The sequence below is a fragment of the Doryrhamphus excisus genome, linkage group LG11 (genome assembly GCF_037039965.1).
Source record: "Doryrhamphus excisus strain RoL-2023G ecotype Guam linkage group LG11, RoL_Dexc_Guam_v1.1, whole genome shotgun sequence".
In the NCBI taxonomy this organism is placed as follows: Eukaryota; Metazoa; Chordata; class Actinopteri; order Syngnathiformes; family Syngnathidae; genus Doryrhamphus; species Doryrhamphus excisus.
This window is the reverse complement of record NC_136367.1, coordinates 12,119,297-12,141,749: the sequence shown is the minus strand read 5'-3', so window position 1 is coordinate 12,141,749 and position 22,453 is coordinate 12,119,297. Positions and strand designations below refer to the sequence as shown.

Sequence of the window (22,453 nt, the reverse complement as noted above, 5' to 3'; positions counted from 1 at the left end):
AATTAACCTAGCATGTTTTGGAATGTGGGAGGAAACCGGAGTACCCGGAGAAAACCCACGCATGCACGGGCCGAGGATGAAATTGAACCCTGGTCTCCTAGCTGTGAGGTCTGTGCGCGAACCACTTGTCCGCTGTGCAGCCCTCTTCTTCTTCTTTGTCATTCATTCATTCATTTTCTACCGCTTATCCTCACAGCCTCAGAGATGGCCGAGGGTGGAATTGAACCCTGGTCTTCTAGCTTTCAGGTCTGCGCGCTAACCACTTGAACACCGTGCAGCCCTCTTCTTTGTATTCTGCAAAAATGAACATAGCTTTCAGGTCTGCGCGCTAACCACTTGGACACCGTGCAGCCCTCTTCTTTGTATTCTGCAAAAATGAACAAAGAGAAAAAACTGTTCTTTGTGAGAATTTTTTTTTATTTGTTCCATTCCAGAAATGTCCATTTGTGTAAAACATAACATCATCAAAACTTCTTGGTAAAGAAATGATGAAATCATATGTGACATGACATCATCAAACGTAAGTATTTCTCACCAAGGAGAGCAAAAAGAAGCAGATGTAAACGTTGACACCACGAGGACAGACTTCAGTCCAATGTTTTGTTTCCTTGTGCACGTCAGGAGATAATATCCATAATGAAGAACCAAGAAACACTGGAGGATGATCTTTTTCATTAGAAGAGCGTCTGTGCTTGACAAATATCTGCCTTGCACAAAGAACGTAGTCTTCACCGCATGTGTCTTCGTGACGTCCACGACTGCCTGAGACGCGGCTCTCATCATCCTCACGCTCATCATCGTATCTTTGCTGCAAAGCAGCGCTTTACAAAAGTGACGTGAAGGTGACACGCGCCTTCAAAGCGCGTCGCTCTCAGGAGGCTTACGGCTGCCAGGAGCTTCTCAGCAGGCGGCAGAGGAACATGGAACGTTGTGAAGCCCCGCGTTAAGAGCTTATGAAGAACGCTACAGTCCTCCGCGTCCCACGTTGGCAACCCGACCTTGACATGCTGAATCATTTAGGAAATGAAGACTTAAGAGTCAACAGACTTTCCACCTGAGGGAGGCCATTTTAGCGTAGCATTTAATAACGGCATGAAAAGACGCTCCTTCCGCCACAGCTCACTTCTTTTATCGACGTGCATGAACAAGCTGCAAAAGTCTTAGTCCACCTTTGGATGTGTCGCTAGACTGCCTTTTTAGCCACATAAAGAACTACAGTACCACTCAGTAGACCCCCACCTAACAGGGACGACAAATCCAAATAAAAACATGCATTTGTATTTATTAGTTATCAGAATACTTCCTGGTTTGATCAGCCGTTTTCACCCTGTAGATGGGTGCCTTTGATGAAGGCGTCTATTGTTGTCTAAGGGGCGAAATAGCCGCTGATTTAAAGGTAGACTACTGACGATGTGTCCCGAAATTGGCATTTCCACGCCACTCTCAACATCCACGCCTCATCTGTTGGCCATCAAGTCCTGTGTTTACAAACGATTGTGGTAAAACTTCCATCTTTACATAAATACATGCTTACATCCAATAAGCGTTCATCTTCATACAACTCGGACCCTGGGAAATATGCAGAGAAATCATCTAATTAAATAAAGCAGTGGTGTCTAAAGTGCAGCTCACGGGCCAGTCACGGCCCGCTGTCTGTTTTTTTATTGACCCTCTGTATTATTATACATAGCTCATTTTTAATCGCTAGTTTTATCATCTTAATGTGCAAAATATTGCAAAGTCCCCCCCTTGCCCTCCCTCGCAATATTGTAGTTTGATTCCTGACTCCGATGGCGTTTTTTCATTTTCTACCGTTTATCCTCACGAGGGTCGCGGGGGTGCTGGAGCCTATCCCAGCTGTCTTCGGGCGAGAGGCGGGGTACACCCTGGACTGGTGGCCAGCCAATCACAGGGCACATATAGACAAACAACCATTCACACTCACATTCATACCTATGGACAATTTGGAGTCGCTAATTAACCTAGCATGTTTTTGGAACGTGGGAGGAAATCGGGGTACCCGTAGAAAACCCACACATGCACAGGGAGAACATGCAAACTCCACGCACAGATGGCCGAGGGTGGGGTTGAACTCGGGTCTCCTAGCTGTGAGGTCTGCACGCTAACCACTTGACCGCCGTGCAACCCTTTCTTAACTTTTCAGTAAGTAAATTGAAGGCTAACTAGTTAGCTGGCTGTCTTTCTAATTGTTAAACCCAATGTGAGCATGTTGAGTGTTGCAAAGAAAGAATACCGTATTTTCCGGACTATAGGTTGCACTTTTTTTCATAGGTTGGCTGTTCCTGTGACTTATACTCCAGAGCGACTTATAAATGAAAAAAGTGTTTATATTACATAAACACTGGACACCTTTTGTGTTCATGTTTATTTTTGGTGTAGCTGAATAAGCACTGTGTTAGCATATCTTACACCTATTCAGCCTGTTCTCTATTCTTTTATTGTTACAACTTGCCTTCCAAGAGGACGTAATGTCTGTTTTGGTCAAGTAGTTTGGAAAATAAATTACCCTCAAAAAATGCGACCTATACTCCAGTGCGACATATGTATGTTTTTTCTGCTTAATTATGCATTTTTGGCCTGGTGCAACTTATACTCCGGAGTGACTTATAAATGAAAAAAAAATTATGTTACATAAACACTGGACACCTTTAAATTTAATTAGCCGCAAAAAATACGACCCATACTCCAGTGCAACTTATGTATGTTTTTTTTCTACCTAATTATGCATTTTTAGCCTTGTGCGACTTACACTCCGGAGTGACTTATAGTCCAGAAAATACGGTAATAGGAGTGTAAAGGCAATTTCAAGGGTGTTATTTCATGTGTAGAGGGCTCTAATAACGGTAAAGGTCATAAATGGGTTTTCTATGGTCTAATTACGGAAATGTTCCATTTATTAATATTGAATCCTACTTCATGGAAAGATCTGGAACCAATGAACTGCAATGAAGGAGGGATGACTATGTGCTGCTATTTATTCTTGTTGATATGTGAAAAAGCTTAAAGCTTAAATAACCAAATCTGGTGCCGGACTAAGACTTTTGCATGTTTCTCACTGAAGATGTGATGTGTGTAACGTTTGTGTCTTTGTCCATCCCAAAAAGGCCCACAGCATGGATGACGTTTGAAGATGAAAAGTCCGGCAATGATCCTAAAATAAGGTACAAAGACACAAACAGGTGAGTATTTACAGGTGAGTATTTACACGTGTGTTCAGTTCCACTTGGCCTTGAAGAGACAAAGTCCACCAGCAGCAAGCGGGACCAAGTGTGATGTTCTCGTGTGTGCACACCGACCCCTCCTTGGCTCCTCCTCATCATCATCATCCGAGTGAGTCCTACTAGATGAAATATTCTTTTGGGTTTTGCCCCGTGGCATTCTGGGAGTCCGTCTGGTGGTTGAAAGGGAAGTCCTGGCTGTCCTCTTGTTTGGCGTCCTTCACTTCCTGGTTCCGATATGTCTCCTTCCTGCGGTACAGGAGCTTGGCGGTGACCGCCAGGCCGGCCGCCATGGCAAAGATGACCACGGCGATGACGCCTGCCAGGAGGAGCAACAAGGAGAAAATGTCTCTCCACACCCTCGCATATCCAATGAAAGAACCATCATTTTCATCCAAAGATCCATATGAGAGAATTCAAGTGAGGGCTTAGTGCATTAAAAACATTCCCGTTCTAGTCTAGTGTTCTGTACCTCCAATCAGAGCCGAGTCAGTCCGGATGGCATTGACTAAAGGTTGGCCAGAACCAGATGGGTCTACAGAGGAGGAGAAGGAGGAGGAGAACAAGGAGAAGAACGACAGAAGAGTTAAGACAGAGCAGACACAAAGCAGGCGCTCCCCCCAGCAGTGGGCGACCAGGTGGAAAATAAACAGATTAATTACAGAGATAGAGAACGAGAGAGGCGGAACATTCCCGGCGGAGCAAAGGGATTAAAGTGTCGCACGTCTATCTATCCATCTATCACATCATATAGCATATCATCAACACAAAGTGCAGAAACTATGCAGTCCACATGGATGGTAATGGTAATGGTAATGGTAATGGTAATGGTTTTACTTCATTTGAACATGCATCAGATTACAATTGAATGCATCCCATAATCACTGTTACATTTGTTCACTTCCTGCTTTCCTAATATAATAATTATTATAATAATTATTTTTACAATTTTTATAATTCTTATATTATTATAACTATATTATTATTATATATATATTTTTAAAGTGTTTGTATTTTTATTTATTTTTTGTCCCGTACTGAAGTACGAGGTGACCATCCAATGCCATAATGGGTACCATAGTAAGTGTCAATATAGTGATATATATAGCACATCATGACTGGTTCAAGACTCTTCATCCTATTTAGCAAACATCAACTGCTTGTATTGTTTCTTGAATTGGCTCATCGTTGTGCATTGTTTGATTTCCTTACTCAATCCATTCCATAGTTTGATTCCACATACTGAAATGCTATGGCTAAGTATTGGATGACATTTTTAGCTAATTGCTTATTTTTAGCCTTATGCATTATTTTAGCTGTTTGAAGATGAACTATATCAGCAAGTTGAAGTATTTGTGATTTTAGAAATAAGGACTTAGTATTATGAATTATCCTTACTGACCTTTTTTGCAGTACATTTATCGAGTGAAGATTGCTTTTATAGTTATTATCCCATATTTCCACACAATAAGTAAGATATGGTAGAACCAGAGAGCAATAAAGAGTGTGGAGTGATTTCTGATTGAGAACAAATTTTGCTTTGTTCAATATTGAAATATTTCTTGCCACCTTATAACAACAATATTCCTATCATGTAAATACTAGTCTATCCACCTGCCTAGCTCAGTTTGTAACGGACAGTACTTGCCTTCTTACTACACAACTAAGCTTTTCATTCTGCTGCATTCAGATGCTTAAAAAATGTCCACATAGAGTCTGCCGCTATTTTATGACATCATAACAATAATCATAACTAATCTGACCACAATTACAAGATCTTATATTTACTCTACGTAACAATGAGAAACACGTCTCCAGTACTTGATCTTCGGAACAACACTTTGGCATTGTCACCAGACAACCGTGCATTCATGGACACTCGGAAAATCATACCAATATCTTTATTGTCCATGTACGTACAGTGAAGAAAATAAGTATTTGAACACCCTGCTATTTTGCTATTTCTCCCACTTAGAAATCATGGAGGGGTCTGAAATTTTCATCGTAGGTGCATGTCCACTGTGAGAGAGATAAACTAAAAAGAAAAATCCAGAAATCACAATGCATGATTTTTTAACAATTTATTTGTGTGATACAGCTGCAAATAAGTATTTGAACACCTGTGTATCATCTAGAATTCTGACCCTGAAAGACCTGTTAGTCTGCCCATTAGAAGTCCACCTGCACTCCATGTATCATCCTGAATCAGATGCACCTGTTTGAGGTCGTTAGCTGCATAAAGACACCTGTCCACCCCATACAATCAGTAAGACTTTAACTTGTAACATGGCGAAGACCAAAGAGCTGTCCAAAGACACCAGAGACAAAATTGTACACCTCCACAAGGCTGGAAAGGGCTACGGAGCAATTACCAAGCAGCTTGGTGAAAAAAGGTCCACTGTTGGAGCTATCATTAGAAAATGGAAGAAGCTAAACATGACGGTCAATCTCAATCGGAGTGGAGCCCCATGCAAGATATCACCTCGTGGGGTCTCAATGATTCTAAGAAAGGTGAGGAATCAGCCCAGAACTACACGACAGGACTTGGTCAATGACCTGAAAAGAGCTGGGACCACCGTTTCCAAGGTTACTGTAGGTAATACACTAAGACGTCATGATGTGAAATCATGCATGGCACGAAAGGTTCCCCTGCTTAAACCAGCACATGTCAAGGCCCGTCTTAAGTTTGCATATGACCATTTGGATGATACAGAGGAGTCATGGGAGAAAGTTTTATGGTCAGATGAGACCAAAATAGAACTTTTTGGTCATAATTCCAATAAGCGTGTTTGGAGGAAGAAGAATGAAGAGTACAATCCGAAGAACACCATCCCTACTGTGAAGCATGGGGGTGGTAGCATCATGCTTTGGGGGTGTTTTTCTGCACATGGGACAGGACGAGTGCACTGCATTAAAGAGAGGATGACTGGGGCCGTGTATTGTGAGATTTTGGGGAACAACCTCCTTCCCTCTGTCAGAGCATTGAAGATGGGTCGTGGCTGGGTCTTCCAACACGACAACGACCCGAAGCACACAGCCAGGAAAACCAAGGAGTGGCTCCGTAAGAAGCATATCAAGGTTCTAGCATGGCCCAGCCAGTCTCCAGACCTGAACCCAATCGAAAATCTTTGGAGGGAGCTCAAACTCCGTGTTTCTCAGCGACAGCCCAGAAACCTGACTGATCTAGAGAAGATCTGTGTGGAGGAGTGGGCCAAGATCCCTCCTGCAGTGTGTGCAAACCTGGTGAAAAACTACAGGAAACGTTTGCCCTCTGTAATAGCAAACAAAGGCTACTGTACCAAATATTAACATTCATTTTCTCAGGTGTTCAAATACTTATTTGCAGCTGTATCACACAAATAAATTGTTAAAAAATCATGCATTGTGATTTCTGGATTTTTCTTTTTAGTTTATCTCTCTCACAGTGGACATGCACCTACGATGAAAATTTCAGACCCCTCCATGATTTCTAAGTGGGAGAAATAGCAAAATAGCAGGGTGTTCAAATACTTATTTTCTTCACTGTATGTGTGAAAAACAATACTATGTGGATATTCTTGTCTCTTATTGGGGGGGTTTCTGGGAGTTGGAGATACGTCCAGTATATGGCGTTGGAATTTTACTGCTGTTGATCCGTTCAGGTCAGAATAAAGTTCTACAAGAGCAGCAGACTGTGTAACTTTGCGGGTACGCTACACTGGGCCTCCATCTGCTGTCATAAGAGAGGGGCGTGGCTTACCAGGATGAGTATCAGTTAATTACACTAAAAATGTTCACGTCTAGTGGTTAGCGCCAGACCTCACAGCTAGGAGACCAGGGTTCATTTTCCACCCTCGGCCATCTCTGTGTGGAGTTTGCATGTTCTCCCCGTGCATGCGTGGGTTTTCTCCGGGTACTCCGGTTTCCTCCCACATTCCAAAAACATGCTAGGTTAATTGGCCACTCCAAATTGTCCATAGGTATGAATGTGAGTGTGAATGGTTGTTTGTCTATATGTGCCCTGTGATTGGCAGGGTGTACCTGTCGTCCGAAGACAGCTGGGATAGGCTCCAGCACCCCCGCGACCCTCGTGAGGATAAGCGTCAGAAAATGAATGAATGAATGTTGACGTACTGTAATCAATGCAATCGACTTGTCCGTCTTGACTGTAGGCCAAAACACCAGAAAGAGTTTTGTCGCTATTGACAGTAAAGTGGCCACTTTGATGTCCCAGTCAGGAAGACAATAACAAGACATGATATGCTGCATGCTCCATGAAACAAGACATGTTGGAATTCATTTTTCACTTCAATGAACCGCAGCTCCCTGCAGTACTGGAAACACTCGTGCAGCCCCCGACTGTGATGCTACCACCTTGCTTGCCTGACGAGACAATTATCTTGCCACTCACTTATGTTGCCAGCCGTTTAGACAATAACATTAGCATTATTAGCTGTTCCACGCATGGAAACAGCTCTCACCTGACTGGTGGGGGGTGTTGTGTGCCGCATAGGGATTGAGGGACGTCGTGGATCCACAATTGGAGCGTAGCAGCGGGCCGACGACGACCACGTGGGGAATGGCGCCCTGCGGCTGGAGTAGAGCGTCTTTCAAGGGGCTGACGCCGTTGAACCGAACCACCGACAGACAGCCGCTGAAGCCCAGGGAGGCCAAGCGGGCCAGATCTGGATCCACATCATTTGGATCTGCATGGGGGTGGGGGGACACGTTCGGTAAACACGAACTAGTGTGGTTGTGTGTTCAAATGACACATGCTGATGAAGCAGCAGCCTAAAAGCTCCTCTCAATTCAAACACTCCATCACCGCACCCCCTCCCATCCCTCACAGCCCCTCCACCTCCATTAGCGCTTCTGATGGATGACGGGGTCGACGGGAGGCGACAGAAAATCCACTTTCCTGCCACTTTTCTGATGTTGGTCTGACTGCTGGCATGCTGACAAGGCCGTGTTAAATACTCCATTTACACCTCAACACACGCACGTGTAACAAGTGCAGGCATCACACCGGGTTTGTTTAGGGGAGTTTTACACAAAATTAGCCACCAGGCTTTCTAAACGACGTTTAAAAACATGTCTAAAAACTCAAAGTTACAGCGGCCACAGTTTTTAAGAGAAGTCAGCTTGTTTTTGTTGAAGTAGTACATTTGGAAAACTTTAGCTTGAAATAATTCACTTAAAAGTGCACAATTGTTGACGTCGTCTGGTTGTCATAATAGACCCAGCTCACAAAACAAGACAATACACGATAGTGGGTTCACGGGAGCAAAACAAGACCTTTGTTTAACATTAATTTTAAGAAAACTACAATAACTATTTGATCACAAAACAATGCTTTGTATGCATGACCTAAGCATGATGCTTGGAACTATTTTTACACAATTTGGATTCCCTTATTAAATCCTACCCCTCCATCTGGTACTTTTACAATCACTAACTGTTACATTTGTTCACTTCCTGCTTTCCATAATACAGTTTAAGGTTTTTTTTTTTTTTTAAATAATGTACCTCCAAAGTACGAGGATGAAGTACAAAGTACTGAAATGCTATGGCTAGCATAACGTAGTCCTAGCATAGAAGTGTTTCAAATGTACTTCTTCTCTGAGATCATATTTCTCCTCTCTTGTAGAGAAGTATTGGATGACATTTTTAGCTAATTGCTTATTTTTAGTCGTATGCATTATTTTAGCTGTTTGAAGATGAACTATATCAGCAAGTTGAAGTATTTGTGATTTTAGAAATAAGGAGTTAGTATTATGAATTATCCTTACTGACCTTTTTTTGCAGTATATTTAGTGAGTGAAGATTGCTTTTATAGTTATTAGCCCATATTTCCACACAATAACTAAGATATGGTAGAACCAGAGAGCAATAAAGAGTGTGGAGTGATTTCTGATTAAACTAAAAGTTAAAATAATGAACAATAAGTTTTAGCTCGACCATCTCTGTGTGGAGTTTGCATGTTCTCCCTGTGCATGCATGGGTTTTCTCCGGGTACTCCGGTTTCCTCCCACATTCCAAAAACATGCTAGGTTAATTGGCCACTCCAAATTGTCCATAGGTATGAATGTGAGTGTGAATGGTTGTTTGTCTATATGTGCCCTGTGATTGGCTGGCCACCAGTCCAGGGTGTACCCCGGCTCTCAGACAGCTGGGATAGGCTCCAGCACCCCCGCGAGCCTTGTGATAAACGGTAGAAAATGAATGAATGAAATATTAGCTGCAACTACCAATCATTTTTAGCGTTATGTTTACCCTACAGGAACTAGTTCCCATGATGCATAGGTCCGAATTAGACTTAACTATCACGGTTTGTCTGCAGCAATCTTGTTTTAATCTGAGAAATCTTAAATAACTTTGATCAAGAGTTACGACATCTTCTGCTAGTACATTACACAGAGGTAGCTGTTGAATAAAAAGACAGTCATACGTCACGAGCGAGTGACGGTAGCAACGCCAAGTGCAGATAGGATTGCAAGGTTTACAGTGTACAGTACTTGACTTTCAATCCTGCCACTGCCAATTTCATGTTACATATATTGTCATTTACAGTAGCAATGCCATACTTCAGTCTGATTGACTTCTGGCAGCCCGATTTCTGTGAGACATTTTCTCTAAATGAGAAATATGATCCTGTTTTAATCCTGCAAGATCTCGTGCAACCCAAGTGTGGTACAACTTCTCACAAAGCTACTTTATAGCTTGGTCCTAAATTGCCCCCCATTGTCAAGTAAAAGACCATCTTGGCCTGTGGTGTTCCACAAGGTTCACTTCTTGGTCCCTTCATTTTCTCCATACAGCTAGTTCTTCTTTAATGTTTTACAATCGACTGCACTGAACAAATGTTACTTCTAACCACAGTTCCAATGAAAACAGAAAACAGTGACTGGACCCTACACTCTTCCATAAGTGGGTCAAAAATGACCCATACTAGAATCAATGCGTTTTCATGCCAATTTTGCCATTTTGGTCAGTAATAATCACTTGTAAGATATTTAGTATTATATTTAGGACCACAGAAGAATGATTTCATGTTAGTTAATTTTTCACTTTTTTACATCTTTGAAAAAGAAAATGACCCCGTACAACAATAGAAAATTTGACAATCCATTGTGTGTTGCATAAAGGTAAGTTAAAAATGTCAATGGCACGATATCAAAAACATGTTTTTTGAGGAATACCTGGAATATGAAATGATAACAATTTTTCATTACGAAGATATTTCAACAAAAAAACCTGACCGGGTCATTTTTGACCCACTTATGCATCTAAGGGTTAAACCGTGTACTGTGGGCTTATTTTACTCACCATTTATTCTGCCCAGCAAGAGCGACTTGACAACATTGAATTCTCCATCGGATGTGAGGTTGAAGTCTTCTCTGGCGTATTGGTCTACCTGAAAAACATAAGCCAACATTACAGAATATTTCTTTTAGCTTGACAGTTATGTATAGGACTTAAGAACTACTTGTGCACGCAAACATATTCTCGGAGAAGTGGGTGGGAAAACGACTTCCTCTTAGGCTAAACAGAGCAGAGTTAGCTATCACATGACCATGCTGAAGAAGACTGCAAGTGAGCAGTCAAAAGTCTGGTCTGAAAAAAGAACTGTTTATCATGTAGTTGGAAAAACTTGGTCATTTGAGGTCACCAGGAGAAATTTCCACTTGTTCCATAAACAAAGTGTGACTTGACCGGTGTCTCATAAGCTTAAGTATTTTTGTATTCAAGTTGTGTTTTTATTTTTATTTATGCCATCTAATCATGTCAAACTGGAACTTGACCCAATTTAGATACACTTTGGTCACATTTTTATGTTCTCTTATGACATCACCCAAGTTGTCCAAAGCGGACAACTTGGGTGAAGTCACTCTGATAGATGAAACTATTTCTGTATTAGTGCAAATAATTTAAAAGAAACACATGAGAAACTTACCATTTGGAATGAGGCAATTAATTGAAAGTGAAAGTGAACTCTATCCTTGTGTGTTACATCTTGTTCGACAAGCGGTGAACCTTTAACTCCAGCTGACCCCGAGCAGCCCGCCTCCTGAGAGAACTTGTTCGGTTAAAGCCTTACATCTACAAGGAATCTTTCCTCATAAAAAAAGGCGAGCCAGCCAAGTGCTGCAAGCCTTTAATGTTGAGAAGATGATATAGCTGTTTTCTGGCTGTTTTCTTGAGAAATACAGTCCATAAATAGTCTTGCTTGAAAGCCACATCCTGGGCTAATTACTGGCAGAACTTGTCTACATTATGGCACCTTGAAATAAGCATTATTTGATCATTATACAGTTCGTACAAAGGTTACAGATTAGACATGTATACAATGTATCTTTTCATATGCATTTCTTATATAACCTTCCTGAATATATTGTGATATATTATTGTGAAATGATTATTTGTGGAATTAATTTGGATTCATAATGTTATGACAATGTAATTTGTCATTTTAATGGTGAACCCCAGGAAGACTAACAAACACTGAAGCGGATGCTAATGGGAATCCACATAAATAAACTAACTTTCAGCATAATGCCAGTGAATATTCTCATGTATCCAAGTCATTTTATTCTCAGGGCATTGATTCAATCGCAACTGGATGAGGGCCCATCCACGAGGGAACGCTTTTGGGAAACATGGCGTCCACACAGTGTTGGATCAGTGAATAGTCACGTCCACACTAGAAAACGATGTAATACGTAAGGCACATCTACTTGTGGCACTGCAAACAGACATACAGACAGAACCATGTGATACACGTAGTACGTAGTAATATGGTTGTCTGTGGATGGATCACAGCTTTTGTGGCGAGTCAATGTTAAAAGGCCCCATTTCCAGGGATGTAGGGATGTTGTAACATTACTACGTATATATTACAGATGCGGAGTAGAACCCTTGTCTGACATTTACGCTCTGTCTGCTGTGAAATAGATTGATGGATGACGTAGATTACATGTGCTTAAAACGTGACTGACTGGAATGGATTGCGTCGTGACAGCCACGCGGTGAACGATTGGACTCCAACATAAGAAAGATACTGGGCAAAAACAACCCGCATGTCAGAGTTCCAAGACAAACGCCAATGTTGAACAAGAAGAACATGACGGTCTTGATGATTTCCAGGATCTTTGGCAAAATACGATACAAAAGTAGAACTTTTTTAGAAGGTGTGTGTCGACCCCCACAGTAAAATATAGTGGTGGTAGTGTGATGGTATGGGACAGTTTTGCTGTTTCAGGACTTGATTTCTGCTGAAGGTCTGGCCATATGTTTGGGATGTCAGGTTCCGGCTTGTGAGCTTTACGGTTCGATCCCAGGATGCAGTGATAAGGACCCAAATGCAGGTAAAAATATATTTATTTATGCTATGCAGCAGAACGATGCACTATCAAGTCCAACTCAAACAATGACAATGAACCGACAAAGAAGGGAGCGCGCACCTGAACTAAATAGGCAACACAAATAGGAAACAGGTGCGGGAGATAACAGAACAGTAACACAGGAAGTGAATTCAAAGTAAGGGCATGAACGAGGAACAGAAGAAACTAAACGAGCTGTCACAGGGGGGTGAAGCCCGATCGTGATATGGGATCTCAAGCTGAAACAAACTTTTTAAACTAAAGTTCAATAATGACCGTGATAGCTTATGGTGGTACCCTCTGGCCATTTATGTACCCATAAATTAGCAGTTAGCATTTTGTTGATGGTATTTAGTTCAGCCGGGTGCGTGTTACTTTTGTCGGTGCATTGTTCAAGTTGATCAGTTCGACGTGTTGTATGCCCGGAGAAAACCCACGCATGCACAGGGAGAACATGCAAACTCCACACAGAGATGGCCGAGGGTGGAATTGAACTCGGGTCTCCTAGCTGTGAGGTCTGCACGCTAACCACTTGAGCGCCGTGCAGCGTTATTAGCTAATATTTTCCAAAAATGCTTTCAAATATTCTTGTGATAGTCCAATTTTGATTGACTGTCTCTTATCATTCTCCCAACAAAGTGCCAGGCACAGACGGACTCCCTGGTATATTTTTATGGACGGTTTTGTTTCAAGTATTTGCAGAAATGTTTCAAACATGCATTTTTCCTCCAATAATGAGACACGGAGTAATAATTATGTCCAAAAACCAGGGAAGGATCCCATTTACTGACTTTTAATGGCTTACATTCAAAAGTAGAACATTTAGGAATTAATTTGTCCAAAAATCTACTTCCTGTAACTGTCAGCAAACTAACATAGAAAGTAAAACTGAAATTTTGTATCACTAAATATTTTTTGTACATACTAAATTTTTTTTTTTTTTTTTTTTAATTTTGTATAGACTAAAATGTGGCAGGTCATCCAGAAACTGGAAGGTTGACGGTTCAATCCTCACTCCCTGCACCCAGTCACTGTCATTGTGTCCCTGGGCAAGGCACTTCATCCGCCTTTCCCCAATGACCGTTTGGTGGAGCTCGGAGGGATGTACTTTACCACCGCCGGTGTGTGACTGAGGAGTGAATGAATAATAGGTTCACTCCATTGTCAAGTGCTTTGGGCGCTTTGAAAATAGCTGTAAAATCTACTCCATTATTATTTTTTAACTGCAGTAATTTCCGGTGTTTAAGCTGCACTTAACCTTTGAACCCTGCAGTTTATGCAGCGGCGTGGCTAATTTCCAACCATGTTCAGAACCACTACTCATCGTTTAAATACTGTGCTAGGAAACAGTACCTCTTTCTGTGACAGGAGCCAATCACAAGCTAGAAGGGAACTCACAACCAGCTGGTGAACCCATGCAATAACCCAGGAGGTCCTTACTCAATATGGCCATGAGCTCCCTCTGGTGGCCGGGCAGGCATTGCCAAATGATTTGGGATATTATTGTATACTTTTTAGCTACTGTTTTGAGTTTTAAGTTAAGTTTTACCTTTTTAGCTATCTATCTAAGCTGAGTAATGACCAGATATCCCGTCGGTCCTGGCTGGAGAAGGCCAGGCCACCTCTGGCCTGTATCAGGATACAGCCATTATTACAACAGCAGTACTGCTCACTTCTGGTCAGATGATGGCAACACTAGATGTCATAGTTTTACTATAAACTGAAGACTAGACCATGAATCAATGAAGCCTGAACTGTCCAGTTGTGTTCTATTCACTGCCTAACGCTAACCATAACCATGCTGGTGCATTAATATCATAGGGTCGGTGATGCGGTGTTGCCATGGCAACACCTGCTGGTTGTTTAAATGTATATGATACATTTTATGTCAGAAGTGGACGGGCAAAGCCGTTCACACTCTGACTGTGACAATCACAACAAGGATGCCATCTTGGTGAAGATTTCAGCTTTGCAAAAGCAGTTGGATCAATTGGGAGACCAGAATGGACAATAAAGTGGACCGGTCCCGAAATGTGGCTGTCCCGAACTAACCCAAACAATATTCTTAATCTAGATTTCGGCGTCCCCACCACGGCTAACCAAGGTCATGTTGTGAAAACAACTTCTACCAAGAGATTGCTGCAGCGGGACGCTCTGACCCTCCATTATGTCTTCACGGACACCTGTTGTTTCTCTTCACTGGGCCCACCACAGACTTCTCCATGGCAACTGCTATGTAGCGCAATGACACCCTGCGAACTGAGCTCCAGGTGTGGGCTATTTTTCCCTTCATGGCGCTGGTCTTGTGTCTATGTGTGTGAACAATCTTTTTACTTGTATGCCAAATTGTATGCCTAGGTTTTTTTTAACAGTCCCACACTGTGCTCCTTCATTTAGGAGTCTAGTTTGGAGTTGTTGTTTTTTTTTCCCTCCCCTCTCCTAGTGTTGTCCCCCCCCTTCATCGTCCAATCATCCCGTAATGTCACCCCTTGTCTGCATAGTATGTTGTATACTAGTATGTTGCACATATAGACAAACAACCATTCACACTCACATTCATACCTATGGACAATTTGGAGTGGCTAATTAACCTATCATGTTTTTGGAATGTGGGAGGAAACTGGAGTACCCGGAGAAAACCCACGCATGTACAGGGAGAACATGCAAACAAAGATGGCTGGGGGTGGGATTGAATTTGGGTCTCCTAGCTGTGAGGTCTGCGCGCTAACCACTCTACCGCCGTGCAGCCCATGCTGTATAATTAATCTAAAAAATATTAGAAAGGTATAACATGTTTTTGGAATGTTAGAGGAAACCGGAGTACCCGGAGAAAACCCACGCATACACGGGGAGAACATGCAAACTCCACACAGAGATGGCCGAAGGTGGAATTTAACCCGTGTCTCCTAGCTGTGAGGTCTGTGCGCTAACCACACAACCGCCGTGCAGCCATTATTTATTCACAATGATTTAAATTATATGTGCAATTTACTGTTTATGCTGTACATTGTTGTTCATATTTGATGTCATCTATTTATTATACACATTATCCATCCATCCATATGTATGGATGGATGATTGCACTATTTTGCTTGTACTTCTGTATAAGTGAGAAGAATAAAGGGCTACATCATCATCATGAAATGGTCCCTGTGAGAGCTTGCCTTGTTAAAAAGATGATAAGATCATGACTGAAGAGGTAAGGTCACCTTGTATGTCATCCTATACGATATTAACAAACGCAGCGCTTAGATGAGTTTCACTTCATACATTGTCTACTGCTAACCAGATAAGGATGGCATCTGGAAGAGGGTGTTTGCATTCTAACATTGGGCTCTATCATTGGGTTCTATTTTTGGTAGACTGGGCTGCGCCGAGATGGCGTGGCTGCGCCGAGATGGCGTGGCGACACCATCATTTTCAGCTTGCTGCATTGAAAATGTAATCACAAAACAGTGAGCCGAATGTACGCGGAAAGCTCGCAAGCGGCCATCTGATGTATTCTTGGCGCAGGTGAAGCGTAACTACGTCACTCATATCATCCAACCATAAACCATTTTGGCCGTTTTTATTCATTAAAGAGGGATGCGGCTGGATTCTAACCGCAATGTGGCGAAGGACGAGGGATCTCCTTTAAGTGCTGACAAGTTTCTGACATGTTGCTGTCACGGTTTAGTCTTATGAGTTGGAATGCAGGAGAAAGATGATACTTTGTGGTCAACGTGTGGGTGTCACCTGCAGATACACGACGTCTGTTGTTCTCCTGATGGTCACCGTGTGAAGACGACCGTCAGCCAAGTTCTTTGATCTGCTCCTCAACACTTCAGCTTCTCTGCTGCTTTGTAGCTTGTAGCGCACCTCCAGCTTATCTACACACACACACACACACACACAGCTTGTCTCGCCATCAAAAGCTCTAATCTTCTCCAAACGTCCTTCTATTTTGTTTCATTTTTCACTTGAGGAGCATCAGCCTGAATAAAGCTTTCCATACTAAGAGGATTAAGCTCTCATTTCCTATCAATAACACAACAGACTCTTAATTAATTTTGCTAATATTAGCGTTAGCACCAGCATTAAGAGGAGATTTCATGAAATCCTTGAGAGGCCTTTATGAAAGACATTGTCCTCCATCCCATTTTCTATGCCGCTTATCCTCACTAAGGTCACAGGAGTGTGCTGGAGCCTATCCCAGCTGACTTCATTTGAGAGGCGGGCTACACTGATGAATATTTAGAGTCAAATACAAAAATAATCCTGAATCCTGTAAAGAACATAACTGATGTGTTATATGTTACAGTATTTCTACCAGCCAATGGACACAAAACAAAAAGTTCTATTGGCCAGCTGACCTTCGTCCCATGGAGCACAACCCTCAGAAGCGCTCATCATGTCCAACTAATGCCTCCAGTGGATTTTTTTTTCCTGCTGGCCGAAGCAAATCGTAATAACAGGTCTAGCTGGACCGATGAAAAGGCAACAGAGGCTGACAGCGGAGAAGAAGCGACTGGCTGCTAAAGCACAGCCAAACAGGAGGAAGAGGAGCTGGATGATGAAGGGGAGGTCAACGAACGGGGAAGGTGGACACGATAAGACGCACAAAGGATGAGAGGTGAAGATGAGATTCTGAGAGGATGACGAAAGGTGTGTTGAGGTCGAGTAGCGATACCGGAATGAAAAAGAAGCCTTCAAAACAAAAGCCCGGTCCTCACCGTGCTTGTTGATGAGCAGCGCCAGGTACTGTCGCTGATAAGAGGACACGTAGAGCAGTAGAGCGGGACTCTGGCTGGTTCTGAAACTCAAGGAGACGTTCTCTGCCCTCAGGCTCACGTCAGACAAGACGGAGGATGGCGGCGCACTGATGTTCCTGCTCAACTCGTAGGGCTCCTTAAAGGTGTAGCGGACAGATGTTGCTGGCTTGAAGATGGCTGACACCTCTGGAGGAGGACAAGGAAACTTGCTGTGAAACTTCTAAGTCAGGGGATGGGAGGTACAGATAATGAGGTTTGGAAGTGAGCCCTGAAAGAAGTTTGGGATGGATCTGAGTTTTTTTTTCTAACACCGGCTCACTGTGACATCACAGTGAACCGACTTCCTCATATGGGTGTGCTAGAAGAACTGGCTGTACAAGGTGAGTGGGACCATGGCGGAGTGTGTGTGCCGTGAGTGGAATAGATTAAAACAGACTGTTTTGGGTATGCAAGGAAATACAGCTGGAATAAGTGCAGGTTCTGGAAGTACTATAAAGTTTTCTGTGTAGTTATGTGGCTGTGAAACTTCTAAGTCAGGGGTTGGGAGGTACAGATAATGAGGTTTGGAAGTGAGCCCTGAAAGAAGTTTGGGATGGCTCTGAGTTTTTTTTCCAACACCGGCTCACTGTGACATCACAGTGAACCGACTTCCTTATATAGGTGTGCTAGCAGAACTGGCTGTACAAGCTGAGTGGGACCATGGTGGAGTGTGTGTGCCTGGAATAGATTAAAACAGACCGTTTTGGGTATCCAAGGAAATACAGCTGGAATAGGTGCAGGTTCTGGAAGTACTAGAAAGTTATCTGTGTGGGTTATGTGGCTGTGAAACTTCTAAGTCAGGGGTTGGGAGGTACAGATAATGAGGTTTGGAAGTGAGCCCTGAAAGAAGTTTGGGATGGCTCTGAGTTTTTTTTCCAACACCGGCTCACTGTGACATCACATCGAACCGACTTCCTTATATGGGCGTGCTAGCAGAACTGGCTGTACAAGCTGAGTGGGACCATGGCGGAGTGTGTGTGCCGTGGGTGGAAAAGATTAAAACAGACCGTTTTGGGTATCCAAGGAAATACAGCTGGAATAGGTGTAGGTTCTGGAAGTACTAGAAAGTTTTCTGTGCGGTTTATCATGTGTAGCTGCTCTATAGGAGTCCACAACTTAAAGCAAGAGGCTGAAAATGAGCATAGTAGGTCGCCTTTGGATAGAAAGTGGTTTGATGCCACGATCTGCAGGAGAAAATAAAAGAGTGCTGCATCTATGAATCCAGCAGAGGGTGCTGTCTTTCAAGTCAATTCACTCAACATGTTCTAGCAGAAGATGCTTTGATATACTATATGCCTGCAGTTGTTTCTTAATGTGTCTATGTAATGCGTCACAAATAGGGCTTTATATGAGTGGGTCCATATTTGCGTTGTTTTCACCATTTGGCATCGTGGGTAGTTTATGTTGAATTGTCTTTATGGGGTTGGCACTGACCTGAGTGACAGAACACCCCGGCGTAGGCCGACGGGCCGCAGTCGCAGCGGAAGCCGTTGTTTCTCTCCAAGCAGCGTCCGTGGTTCCGGCAGAGCGGGCCGTAGGTGCCGCAGTGACCCGGGCACCCGGGCGCAACGCCAGGCGTGATGCGAGCCCTCTCTTCCAGGTCCAGGGTGGCGCCGTTGAGCTGCAGGGCGCGGATGCAACCACGGAAGCCCTTCTGTCGGGACGCCGTGCCCCCTGACCAGATGCTCGGATTATAATACTGATTTTTTGAAAAGCAATCAGACAGTATTGTTATTGGGTCATAAACCCTTGAGAGGCACCAGCACAGCAGTTTGGTGCAGGCACTATAATCCAAAATCTTGTAAATGTTAGGAAGAAAAATTAGGACTAATAAACAAAATGTTTATGGGTTACTAGCTAATGGGTTTCCTCCAACAAAGCAGATTTAGTTAAATTGTCTCATGAAATCTCTGCACATAATAATGCACTTATTATTAAAGAGGGATTTTTTTTGCACATGTACTTGTGGCTTGGCTTATAATCATGTATAATCATGAAAGCCATCATTTATGATCAACTATAGGGGTTCGGAATGGAGCTTCATTTGCTTTCTGGAACATGAACGCGCAGGTAAACACGTTTAGCACATTTATTGGCTAAGCGCATCAATATTCCCCGCTGCTTTTCCGATCCAATCTCCTCACCGTCTGTTGGCGTGTCTTCCCTCCACAGCTTGTTTACTCACATCAAGCGACGTACAAGAGATTTGTACGACTATAAAGCTGCTCGTCCATAAAGCCGCAGACAGAGTTGAAGTGTTGAAGTGGAGATAAGCAGACCTGCGCTCTTAACGAAGTTTGTCTTCAAGATCTCTGTGACTAATTACTGATGACCCCCCCTTCTCTACCTCCACCAACAACCCACCCACCCACCCACCCACTGTTCAGGTTCAATTAACAATTAGTTTAGGGATAAATCACATCAGGAAGTTTATTATAGCACCATGACTATAAGTTGCTCCGGAGTATAAGTATAAGGCCAAAAATCATAATTAGGTAGAAAAAAACATATACAAGTCGCACTGGAGTATAAGTCGCAGTTTTTGTATACAAGCAGTTGATGTTTGCTAAATACAAGGATGAAGAGTCTTGAACCACTCATGATGTGCTATATATATCACTATATTGACACTTACTATGGTACCCATTATGGCATTGGATGCTCATATCACCTCCTACTTTGGTACGGGAAAAAAAAATAAATAAATCTAAATCTAAAAAAATAAAAACATTAAAAAAACTTTAATTATATTATGAAAGCAGGAAGTGAACAAATGTAACAGTTAGTGATTGTAAAAGTACCATATGGAGGGGTAGGATTTAATAAGCTTTGCTTCTTCCTACTCCTTTTGGACATGTGGAACTTTGAACCGATTATGGGATGCACTCAATTGTAATCTGATGCATGTTCAAATGAAATTAAACCATTACCATTACCTTTACCATTGATAAAAGAATAGAGAACAGGCTGAATAGGTGTAAGATATGCTAACACAATGGTTATTCAGCTACACCAAAAATAAACATGAACAGAAAAGGTGTCCAGTGTTTATGTAACTTAAACATTTTTTTCATTTATAAGTCGCTCTGGAGTATAAGTCGCAGGAACAGCCAACCTATGAAAAAAAGTGTGACTTATAGTCCGCAAAATACGGTATTCATCTCGTTCTGTGTTTGGGGCTTGGCTCTTTAGCAAGCTAGCAAAGCATCCCAATGATTATAAAAGCTATGAAACAACATCATTGACACATCAGCTCCACTCACCAATGAAGAGCTGGCTGTTGAGCTGCAGGTGAACATGTCCGTCAGCAGGGGCCTCCAGTGTGGCGGTGGGAAGAGCGTCCAGCCGCAGCGATGCCTCTTTGACGTTTCGTTCTACACGGACCCGATGCCACCGATCGTCATTCAGGGGACCGCTCGACTCCACTTGGACTTCCAGGGGCCCGTTGCCCACGTCGAAGGAGAAAACCACCCGAGAGGGAGCTGGCAGGAGAGAGGATTATGAATTCTTGAGAGTAGTGATGTGCAGTCTCTTGGGGCAACCTTCTTGCAGCCCCACCAGGCAGGTTCAAGGCCAGAATTCATTTTCTACCGCTTGTCCTCACGAGAGTCGCGGGGGTGCTGGAGCCTATCCCATCATATCTTCGGGCGAGAGGTGGGGTAAACCCTGGACTGGTCGCCAGCCAATCACAGGGCACATATAGACATTCACACTCACATTCATACCTATGGACAATTTGGAGTGGCCAATTAACCTAGCATGTTTTTGGAATGTGGGAGGAAACCGGAGTACCCGGAGAAAACCCACGCATGCACGGGGAGAACATGCAAACTCCACACAGAGATGGCCGAGGGTGGGATTGAACCCAGGTCTCCTAGCTGTGAGGTCTGCGCGCTAACCACACGACCGCCATGCAGCCGGCCAGAATTCATTCATTCCATAATTGTGGTGTCCCTCAGGACTCCATGTTATGCCCCATGTTATTTTCATTTCATTCATTCATTTCTATCGCTTATCCTCACGAGGGTCGCGGGGGTGCTGGAGCCTATCCCAGCTGTCTTTGGGCAAGAGGCGGGGTACACCCTGGACTGGTGGCCAGCCAATCACAGGGCACATATAGACAAACAACCATTCACACTCACATTCATACCTATGGACAATTTGGAGTGGCCAATTAACCTAGCATGTTTTTGGAATGTGGGAGGAAACTGGAGTCCCTGGAGAAAACCCACGCATGCACGGGGAGAACATGCAAACTCCACACAGAGATGGCTGAGGGTGGAATTGAACCCTGGTCTCCTAGCTGTGAGGTCTGCACGCTAACCACACGTCAACTGTGCAGCCGGCCAGAATTCAATACATTCCATAATTGTGGTGTCCCTCAGGACTCCATGTTATGCCCCATGTTATTTTGTCACTCATCCCTGCTGTGCCGATGGTACTCAGGGCTATTTGTACACAAATTGAGGGTTGCATCCCTGTGGCTCTAAAGGATGTGAAGGCTAGAGAAGAAGTAGCGTAGCAGATCTCGGTGCCGCAAGGAAAGATTGCCTTCTCACGCACCTCCCAAGAACCAATTGTGTGATGACTTTCATTTGTGCTATTGATATAATTGCCTCGGGCCTGTTGTGGATGGTGCTGCGCATCAGCTCTGCGGGCCGCTGCTCAGCCAAGTATGTCGGCTGAATGCTCGGCTCCGTCTAGTGAAAGATTTAGGAGGGTGCCGGCCAAGCAGAACGGGCGGAAGGTACAAACTACATGATGAAACAATATCCCCACTGCCTTTGGTGACTTCATTCCGGGATGGTTCTGAGGTCCCACCACACAGTGATGTGAGCCGTGTTCGGAGCGGAGCGGCAGTATTCCGAGGTGGAACAACCACACCGACATTGATTTCCCTGGAGGGGAGGGGGTTGTCGGTGCAGCAGCAGCCCTGCATTAGCTTCTGTTTTTGTCCCTTCAACTCCCACGTCTGCCACAGCTTCCATCGCTAGACAACAAAGTACTAATAAAAGCGCTATGTACAACCCCCTACACTGTGCTGAAACCATTCAAATATATACAC

General features: G+C 43.4%; 1 protein-coding gene across 2 annotated transcripts in view; it reads right to left on the bottom strand.

Annotated features, from left to right (window-relative positions):
- Positions 1-291: 291 nt before the first annotated feature.
- Positions 292-22,453, bottom strand: part of LOC131140628 (contactin-associated protein-like 4) — a 106,347-nt gene continuing 84,185 nt past the window's right edge. For both annotated transcript variants that reach the window (XM_078794752.1, XM_058091233.2), the window contains 8 exons: positions 20,652-20,870; positions 18,823-19,062; positions 17,311-17,535; positions 16,334-16,467; positions 10,545-10,632; positions 7,700-7,924; positions 3,712-3,774; positions 292-3,558 (listed from right to left, as the gene is read on the bottom strand). In XM_078794752.1, coding sequence (XP_078650878.1) covers positions 3,362-3,558; positions 3,712-3,774; positions 7,700-7,924; positions 10,545-10,632; positions 16,334-16,467; positions 17,311-17,535; positions 18,823-19,062; positions 20,652-20,870 — 1,391 coding nt within the window. In that variant the 3' untranslated portion in view covers positions 292-3,361. The remainder of the gene's footprint in view (positions 3,559-3,711; positions 3,775-7,699; positions 7,925-10,544; positions 10,633-16,333; positions 16,468-17,310; positions 17,536-18,822; positions 19,063-20,651; positions 20,871-22,453) is intronic.